General features: G+C 42.2%; 1 protein-coding gene across 1 annotated transcript; it reads left to right on the plus strand.

The window, feature by feature from the left end:
- Positions 1-7283: 7283 nt before the first annotated feature.
- On the plus strand, positions 7284-11057 carry LOC135345457 (serine/threonine-protein phosphatase 6 regulatory ankyrin repeat subunit B-like). The gene has a single exon (XM_064542880.1). It carries the CDS (start codon positions 7284-7286, stop codon positions 11055-11057), a length of 3774 nt encoding a protein of 1257 aa, XP_064398950.1.
- The last annotated feature ends 18 nt before the right edge of the window (positions 11058-11075 follow it).

The following is an 11075-nucleotide window of genomic DNA, read 5'->3' on the forward strand; positions in this document are numbered from 1 at the left end:
TATAGTGTTAGAGAAAAGGTAAATAATTCATTATAGGAGAGGAGCTGAATGGAAACAGAAGCCTATCTGATGGCTTGAATAATCTTCAACGATACTGAAGCAATTGCATGTTATTTAATATGGCCTGTAGCCAAACAGTGGGAGCAGAGTAAGAGAGAATTTAAGCACAGACAGTATAGTATATTATTGCTTTTTAATAAGTGCTGACATCAGCGTTTTACATTCAAATTGCACAGGAAGCGACTCATCACCGACTGTGCAGATATTTTTCCATATTGCACACCCGGAAGTATTATTGCACACTTGTTATTGCACACTAGGAAGTGATTCTTATTTGGAATAAAAGGTTTTCAGCAGTGAGAGAACAAGAAAAACATAGTTTACACACTTATAATCATGCATTGCAATGTTTATCAGTCTCTTTTCTTGTTTTCTGATGCTCTGTATCACTTCTGTGCTCTTTTTGCAGTAAAGCTGAGGGTCAGGAGGTTGTCAGTATTCATATTTAATGCATCAAACAGGCATCAGTGTTGGGAGTGGGTGCTTTGAGCGGAGTATTGCACATGTAGAAGTGTACTGCACCACCATATAAGCCTGTTCAGGCTTGTATAAAGTCGTTTTGGCTTCAAAAACGGTTGTCACACTTTTCTTCAGTTATAGCGGTGCATGTTTCCTCTTCTGATACACTGGAGCCACTGGAGCATGATAGAAAGCAAGCACATGCTGTTTATCCTTCAGAACTATCCATTTTCAAAACGGGTTGCTGGTTGTCAACGTTTTTCTTGTCTGTTCTCTACAAAATCTTTAAGTAGCCTTCTGCAAGCTCTCTTGGTGTTCTAGAGTCTTATTTCTTTGTCTTTCTAGCTGTTTTCTTTCTCTTAAACTCGTCTTCAACTGGGAGAACTCAATTTTGTTGCTACGCATTCTTCTGGTTGATAAAGCAACCACATGTTGCGCATGCGCAGATTCAACCTGCATTTTGGTTGCCAAGCAATAAATGCATTATCCCATGGATACTGATGATTATCACTCGTCCGTGCCTAGTAACTGTCACTCGTGCCTTGCAGGCACTCGTGCAGTTACTGGCACAGACTCGTGATAATCTTCAGTATCCATAGGATAATATCATATTATAAAGAAGCAGATGTTTATATCTATCTATAAATATAAAGAAGCAGAAGTATCTATAAATGATGTTTAAGGTAGTTAAACAAGGTGAATCGAGGTACTCCGCTTGCCCCGCCTACTGCATTATGTACTGCCCAGCATCTACGCGCATGCGTCATTATCTCTACACCTACCTCGTGCTCGATTATAGCTACCTGAGTTTAAAGCCTATAAGTATGTCTTCTCCCTCTGGTTCCATCTCTCCTACACCGAGGGACACACCCGCCGACCTGGTGGCCCTCAACGAAAGGCTCTCCACCCTCGAGCAGGCCTTGGCTGCAGCTCAACAGACTCACCAGCCTCATCACCGTGAGTCCTACATTCATGGCCCACCCTGCCCTGCCCTCACCCATATTGCTTATAACAGCCTACAAAATACTGCCCGCTCTGCTCCATACTATATACTGCCCTGCTATAATATACTGCCCCGCTCTGCCCTATAATAACTATATTACGCTCTATAACGTTGCTCTGCTCTATAAATGTACTAATATAATACCTCTGCCCACCCTGCCCTGCCCTCACCCATATTGCTTATAACAGCCTACAAAATACTGCCCCGCTCCGCTCCATACTATATACTGCCCTGCTATAATATACTGCCCCGCTCTGCCCTATAATAACTATATTACGCTCTATAACGTTGCTCTGCTCTATAATAATTATACTGCCCTATAATATATACTGCCCTGCTGAGGCTGCTCTGCTCTATACTATACTGCCCTGCTCTGCTCTATAGAGGTTATGCAGATCTGCCCACTTCCGGCCAAAACTCCCTAAAATTCATTAATTAGGGGGTGTGGTTAAATATGTCCGCCATTTTGAGTGGCAAAAAGCACGAGTGGCAAGCAGTAGCAATGTTATTTGCAAAAGTTTGCAGCTCTACTATGGCTGAGTGTGATGCAGGGAGAGTCTCCAACTACTTTCAAGAACTAGAACAGGGTGCTATAAAGCTATTATGTCAAGAAAAGGAGCATAAACAACAAGACAATGGATAAACCATGCAAACCAATTGACTGAATTGTAGATTTATAGAGCTGCACACACATGAAAATGTTTGTCTATTGCACTGATTTATGTTTCCATATCATGTTTATGTTCAGTATCTCTGGAGAGAGACTCTTTCTGCCTGTGATAGAGTGAATAACAAAACGGTAGTTTTGCCAACTTTTGTGCTCCTTCTTTCTCTTGACTGCAGCTACCCATCAACTATGGCATTCTAGATATAGAAGAAAGCAATACAATGATAGTCTTGATCCTTTAAAGTGTCTGATTGCACTACCAACAGTGTAGCAGCTCGATCTAACCGTAGCTCAACTTTTAGCATTTAGCCTACGTATCAAGGTACTTTTTGCCACTCAAAATGGCGGACATTTGTAACCACGCCCATTTTCTACGAGTTTATATCTGACTACACCCCTTTTTGGCCGGAAGTGGGCGGATCTGCATAACCTCTATAATGTACTACTCTACAATATACTGCCCTGCTCTGCTCTATGCTATACTGCCCCGCTCTGCTCTATAATGTACTGCTCTATAATGTACTGCTCTATACTATACTGCCCTGCTCTGCTCTATAATGTACTGCTCTATAATATACTGCCCTGCTCTGCTCTATAATGTACTGCTCTATAATATACTGCCCCGCTCTGCTCTATAATGTACTGCTCTATAATGTACTGCTCTATAATGTACTGCTCTATAATGTACTGCTCTATACTATACTGCCCTGCTCTGCTCTATAATGTACTACTCTATCTATAATAATTATACTGCCCCGCTGAGGCTGCTCTGCTCTATAATGTACTGCTCTATAATATGCCGCATCCTATAATGCTCTATAATACTTCCCAGCTCTATAATCTACTGCCCCGTCTATAATATACCACCCTACCCCCGTATACCGTCAATCTATCACTTGGCGAGTCCTGCCCCCCCCTGACGCACACTCGTCCGCAGCCACTATTTATGCCCTTGGATTACCCACCTTCCAAGCTGACTCCTCCCCCAACCATGCTCCTGCCCCCCTCCGCAAATAATCGATATCGCCACATGGGTGCAGCTGTACAGCACCTAATAGTATACATCCTAATCCTCTCGTCCAGACACCCGCAAGTCTTACCCGAATTAATAGCATATCAATTATTTATCGTCAAGGCATCAAAAAAGTTTAGGTACCCCTCTTGGCTGTACTACGACACAGAGTTCCGGAAATGGGCCGTCACAACACACTGCCAAGAGTGGTCCACCATTAACACCCAGCTGTACTCCCTCGCCTTTACCGGACAAGGCAACCCTGTGTCGTGGTGCCCGATATGCCAGGTAGACGGAGGAAACCACACCTTCGACTGTCCACGGTACCCTATCCCCACCGATCCTCTTCCCCCACAACACCCACCATCTCACCCCCGGCCCCTAATGCCACCCGCCCCCAAACGCCCCAGACCACCAGTGGAGTACTGCATCAACTATAACACGTCCAGTGGAAACTGCAAATATGGCCTCTCTTGTCGCTACCCTCATAAGTGTTCAGTATGCGGCGTCCACGGACACCCGGGAACCCGCTGTCCCAACAGAAGGCAACTAGTAGCTCCTGCCCGTAGCTCCTGCCCGTACTATTATTTGTTGTGTTTCTCGCTATGCTTATTTCTTCCTTATTGCTTCATTAGGCGCTTCTCATTACCCTCATTATCTTCATTATTATGCCTATTGCGTTGCCCTTATTGCTTCATTATTATGCCTATAGCTTCATTTGCGTTGCCCTTATTGCTTCATTATTATGCCTATTGCTTCACTTTGCGTTTCTGATTACCCTATTATTATGCGCTTATTATGCCGTGATTCTACATGTACAGTTGTAATTATTAAGCATGTTAAGTAGTTTCACCCACACAGGGACGCCACTATACCCCTACACTCCCGACCTGCTCGCCCTCGCCTCTCACATCAACCCAGCACCGCCGCCCTTGCCTCCCCTCTTGTTTCGACTCCTCGGCCCATCTCTGCTTGGCAGATATCTCTGTTAATGATGCACAGCAACCGTCCATTATTCGGCTGCACTTAAAGGCATCCAAAACAGAGACAAGGAGTCGATGTTCATGTTGGGCGCACCGGCAGCGCTCTTTGTCCCGTAGCAGCACTCCTTAACTACCTGGCCATTCGTGGTACAAATCCAGGCCTACTCTTCCATTACCAAGATGGCGCACCTCTCACAAAATGCAAATTTACCTCCTCCTTCCGTAAGGCTCTTTCATCACGGGGCATTGACAGTTCACTGTACGCAGGCCACAGTTTTAGAATTGGCGCAGCCACGACTGCTTCACTGAACGGCGTCGAGGACTCCATGATTCAAACCCTTGGGCGATGGAAAAGCTCTGCATATCTCACTTACGTTCGCATTCCCTCACAACTTCTAGCGGCAGTGTCTAAACGTATTTGTTCTTAGTCTGAGAATACTGACATTAATTTGTGTCCATTATGATATGCTTTGCTATACTTACTTTTACGCAATCGATGTATTAATTCCTTGGGGGTAGGACATTCGTCCGATGGGCTATGACTGTTGGATGGGCCACCTCTTTACCCCCAAGTACTTAATTGGGGGAGCAACGTGATTGTTGGAAACGCTTCATCGTTGAATGAGTTTATGTGGCGAGAGAGGTAGGAGAAGCCACAATTCTTGAGTATCATGGGAGACATTGCTACCCAGTATCCAGTTCCATAACTCATCACTGTTAAAATTAGCTTTATTTTGTGTTAATTTTCATGCCGTATTGCTGTATTTTTGGCCTCAGCAATCAGTTCTTTTTTCTGCTACGCTTCCTGTACCACGACCCCGTATTTTACATGACCAGCCCTACACGTTATCGAGGTGCCGCATACTCCACCTGATCCGGTGAATTTTTTGTTTATTGACAACTCATTGCATGTGTTTTACCTTCACGATTATTGTACAAAATTATATGACTGAATAGCATTTATACGCACTATCTTATGCCACGTAGACATGCATGTGTGGTAGAAATAGAATTATATGATGTGGGCACAGTGAACCAGAAACTAAATGATCACTCGAAGTCTTAGAGTGGCAGTACATTGATATAAAAAGTTGAACAGCAGTCGATGTCGGATACGGATTATATATATAGTAGTCTGTTGGTCTGTGTGTGTGTCCGTATACGTTGTCTGAGTCTGCTACCTGGATGCCATGGCACTGCGTTTGCAGTATGGATAGCCTCAACAAACAAGTTATTACGAGAAGCATTAGCACAGCGCAGTTTGTACCACCTTGAGGTGTAGCCGCACAAGGGATACAGTAAAGCTCTGTGTGTGTGTGTCTGTGTGTGTGTCTGTCTGTTCCAGCTGTAACTGCTCAACGGTTGCAATGCGACGAAAACTAACAGCTTCTATAGGCTTCTAGCCGGATTTTGATTCGTGGATTAGCAAACTAAAGCTTCTTTCTCGAGTTATGGCTAGTTTCACTCACATTGAAGGCTGTTGCAGTCTCTTCAGAATCTTTCATAGCATCATCTGTTCGCATAAACTTTCTATTCAACATATGAGTTAGCCTTGTACTAAAGCGCTAGCTTTTTGTTAGCTATATACAAGAGTCAGAAAAGATCTGTTAAAACAGCTAGCCATTTGTGAACTTGATCTCTTTGGACGATTCTGACAAGATGATTCTGCCTCCTGGCAGAATCATATTTTCTTGAGGGCCTGGTAAGCCACAAAACACTACCAAACACTCCCTACTGCAGCTGCTGTGGTGACAATAGTTTTGTCCATTATAGGGACAATAATTATAGATAACAATATGCATGTACACAAGTCTTATGATAAATATTATGTACACTGAACTCCATGTAGATCCTGGAAGAATCAATTTTCTTCTTTCTTGAGGTCCCAGTAAGCCACATAATACAATAGATAACAACAATAGATGCATGTAAATAAGTCTTTTCTTCTCAGTGAGTTTATATAGATAAGCTAACTTTAATGTGAAATGCATTATAGAAACTACTATAACGCTCTTGGGCGAAAGCATAACATGGCGAGAGGCATTAGCACAGCGCAGCTTGCAACATGCACTCATTCATTATAAAAGCAATGCAAGCTAATAGGATGATGTGGTGGGTGGTGCTTTAGGTTGAATCGGACTACATCCTGTGTAATATCATACCACATCCTGTGTGATATTGATACTACCCATGCGGATGTACTGTATTTACAATAGTAGTACAATCCTTTGATGTCTCACAATGAGCAATAAGTATAGGAATACTCAGATTGCAGGATTCTACCCTACTGCATTGGGATTCACCACACATTAATGCACCCCATGCAGTTTATAGGTGCATGGTGGGTGGTACTTTAGATTGAATCGGTCTGCATCCTGCATGGGTAATATCAATATCATCGACCTGGATGATATTCAACATGTGATATATACGCAGGAGCACATGACAGAAGGAGCGTCTAGCTGTGCATGGATTCGGAAATTGCATCTCGTGTGTTTTCCTAAACACCGCATTGCCTTATAAGAAAAGTGTGTAAGTACTGGTAGAAATTACAGACCGTGGTCAGCCTGTGAATATCATTTGAGCGGATTTTGTATGTAGTGCAGCAGCAGGAGAGCTAGGTTCAGCCAGAAAGAGCTAAAATGAATAGCTAGGTCTTTGATGGATGTTGGTATACATCATTGAAGAGGCTGTCATTGGTAAGGTACAAAACATTCTAAAAGAGGAGTATATATATATATCCAATTACTTTGTAAAGAGAAAGTTTGCTAGACCTATAGACTAACACATACTAGGCGTTTTGTTTTTTCAGTAGGGAGTCGAGAAAACATACTACCCACTATAGCTAGCTGTAGCTTTTCATTTTTATTGATCTATGTTTGGTAAATGTGCACCGTCAGCTCAATTAGCACTCGCCCGCAGATGATTATCACCCACTTAGCGGTTTTGCATATAAGGCCATTCTTTGCAAACTTGCACGAGATGCAATTCCCGAGGTAAGACGCTCCTTCTGTCACATACTCCTGATATACGCTACATGCAATACAATAGACTAAAATGTATGCCTATACATGTACCTTATTGTGTAGTCACACAGAGATGGCTGGCGAAAGCCAGTCATGTGATACTCCCCTGCACACTGCTGCAAGCCGTGGGGACTTAGATGAAGTCAGAGAGCTGTTGAAAACAAAGCAATATGAAGTAGACGTCAGAAACTCACACAACCAAACATCTCTTCATCTTGCATGTGCTAATGGTCATCTCACTACGGTTTGGACACTAGCCAATGACTTTGGTGCTGACATTGGAGCTATTGATAATGACAGAAATACACCATTGTTCTTTGCTGCCAAGAACAAACATGTGCAACTAATTATCATGTTGGTTCTATTATCACTGAGTGGTAGACGCCTCTCCAACGGAGACTACGTGTCCTGTTACTTTAGCTGTAGTCAGATGAATTTGCATCATGTTAAAATCTTTGAGGATGTCCTCTTTGAGTACTACAATGATTCTGAAACTATAAAGAGAACTATTCATCTGATAAGCAAATACTTTGTTGATTACATTCAATTCAAGGATGTTAAAGATGATGGCTTTATTACATTGTTTGTAGCTGCATCACTCGGTCTCAAAGACTTGATTAATTGTTTAGTTACAGAAAAGAAAGCAGACCTGAATGTTAGGGGCTTCAATGGCTTGTCGATTTTCCACTGTGCCTCTTTTGGAGGGCATATACTGCTCGTAGAGAATCTTATTTCAGAATATGGTATGGACCTTTCTGTGAAAGACAACGGTGGGCAATCAATTTTGTTTTACGCAGCATTAAAGGGGGCTCCCTATTCATGCTGTGGTAGTCACATAGAACTGATAGACAAACTCGTGTTGGAATATGGCCTCAATCCCTCGGATAGAGATAACAATGGAAACACACCTCTACATATTGCAGCCATGGCAGGACATGTTGAAACTGTGAGACACCTGATCACGAAACACAGTGCTGATATTGACTACATTAATAATCAGAACAATACTCCATTATTGCTAGCTGCACTATTTGGTCATACAAATGTTTTGGATGCCTTAGTCAAAGAATTCAACAGCAGTTATCATGCCCGAGGATACAATGGTCATAATCTCCTTCACTGTGCATGTCTTGGTGGCCATATAGAACTAGTAGACAAACTAGTGTTGGAATTTGGTGTCGGCCTCGCAGATAGAGATGATAATGGAGACACACCTCTACATATTGCAGCCATGTCCGGACATGTTGAAATAGTGAGACACCTGATCAGTAAGCACAGTGCTGATATTGACTGCATTACAAATCAGAACAATACACCATTGATGCTAGCTGCACTGAATGGTCATGTGGATGTTTTGGATGTGTTAGTCAAAGAATTCAACAGCAGTTGTCATGACCGAGGATACAATGGTTATACTCTCCTTCACCAAGCATGCGGGGGTGGTCATATAGAACTGATAGATAAACTGGTGATAGAATATGGCCTCGATCCCGCAGATAGAGATGATAATGGAGACACATCTCTACATATTGCAGCCATGGCAGGACATGTTGAAACAGTGAGACACCTGATTAGCAAGCACAGTGCTGATGTTGATTGCACTAATAATCAGAACAATACTCCATTGATGCTAGCTGTGCTGAATGATCATAAGAATGTTTTGGATGCATTAGTTAAAGATTTTAAAAGCAGTTGTCATGTCCGAGGAATTCACGATTATACTCTCCTTCACTATGCATGCAAGCGTGGCCATATTGAAATAATAGACAAACTGGTGATGGAATATGGCCTCGATCCCACAGATAGAGATGATAATGGAAACACACCTCTACATATTGCAGCCATGAGAGGACATGTTGAAGCAGTGAGACACCTGATCAGTAAACACAGTGGTGATATTGATTGCACTAATAATCAGAACAATACTCCATTGATGCTGGTTGTGCTGAATGATCATAAGAATGTTTTGGATGCATTATTCAAAGAATTTAATAGTAGTCGTCATGTCCGAGGAATTCACGATTATACTCTCCTTCACTATGCATGCAAGCGTGGCCATATAAAATTCATAGACAAACTGGTGATGGAATATGGCCTCGATCCCACAGATAGAGATCATTGTGATAACACACCTCCACATATTTCAGCCATGTTCGGACATGTTGAAGCAGTGAGACACCTGATCAGTAAGTACAGTGCTGATATTGATTGCACTAATAATTGGAACTCTACTCCATTGATGAAAGCTGTGCTGAATGGTCATGCGAATGTTTTGGATGCGTTAGTCAAAGAATTCAACAGCAGTTGTCATGTTCGAGGTTACAAAGGTTATACTCTCCTTCACTATGCATGTGAGGGTGGCCATATAGAACTAATTGACAAACTGGTGATGGAATATGGCCTCAATCGTGCAGATAGAGATGATGATGGAAACACACCTCTTCACATTGCAGCCTCGGCAGGACATGTTGAAACAGTGAGACACTTGATCAGTAAGCACAGAGCTAATATTAATTGCACTAATAATCAGAACTCTATTCCATTGATGGAAGCTGTGCTGAACGATCATGCGAATGTTTCGGATGTTTTGGATGTGTTAGTCAAAGAATTCAACAGCAGTTGTCATGTTCGAGGTTACAAAGGTTATACTCTCATTCACTATGCATGTCATGGTGATCATATAGAACTGATTGATAAACTGGTGATGGAATACGGCCTCAATTTCAGAGATAGAGATGACGATGGAAACACACCTCTACATATTGCAGCTATGAATGGACATGTTGAAACAGTGAGACACTTGATTAGCAAATACGTTGATTTCAATTTTATTCTATTGATGCGGCATTTGTTCGGTAGTACCAACACTTTGGATGTGTTTTGCAGAGGATACAATGGTTGTACTCTCCTTCACTATGCAAGCGATGGTGGCCATATAGAACTGATAGACATACTCGTGATGGAATATGGCCTCAATCTTAGAGATACAGATGATGATGGAAACACACCTCTACATATTGCAGCCATGAAAGGACATGTTGAAACAGTGAGACACTTGATTAGCAAGTTCAGTGCTGATATTGATTGCACTAATAATAAAAACATTACACCATTGATGCTAGCTGTGCTGAACAATCATGTGACCGTTTCGGATGTGCTAGTCAAAGAGTTTAACAGCAGTTGTCACGTCAGAGATTGCAATGGTCAAACTCTCCTCCACTATGTATGCAATGGTGGTCATATTGAAATGATAGACAAACTGGTGATTGAATATGACCTCGATCTCAAAGATAGAGACGATAAAGGTAACACACTTCTACATATTGCAGCCATGGCAGGACATGTTGAAGCAGTGAGACACCTGATCAGTAAGCATGGTGCTGAAATTGATTGCACTAATAATGAGAACGATACACCGTTGATGCTAGCTGTGCTGAGGGATCATACCCATGTTTTGGATAGGTTAGTCACAGAATTCAACAGCAGTTGTCATGTCCGAGGTTATACTCTACTTCACTCTTCGTGCGAGCGTGGCCATATAAAAGTGATAGACGAACTAGTAATTAAATATGGCCTCAATCTCAGAGATAGAGATAATGATGGGAATACACCTCTACATATTGCAGCCATGTTCGGACATGTTGAAACAGTGAGTCACCTGATCGATAACTACAGTATTGATTTTAATTGCACTAATAGTGAGAATTTTACGCCATTGATGCTAGCTGTGAAGAACGGTCATATGCATGTTTTTGATGTAATAGTCAAAAAATTCAACGGTAGTTGTACTGGCCGTGGAAACAATGTTGGACTCTTCTTCACTATGCATGTCTTGGTGGCCATATAGAACTGATAGACAGACTGG

The sequence above is a fragment of the Halichondria panicea genome, chromosome 12, assembly GCF_963675165.1.
Source record: "Halichondria panicea chromosome 12, odHalPani1.1, whole genome shotgun sequence".
Taxonomy (NCBI): domain Eukaryota; kingdom Metazoa; phylum Porifera; class Demospongiae; order Suberitida; family Halichondriidae; genus Halichondria; species Halichondria panicea.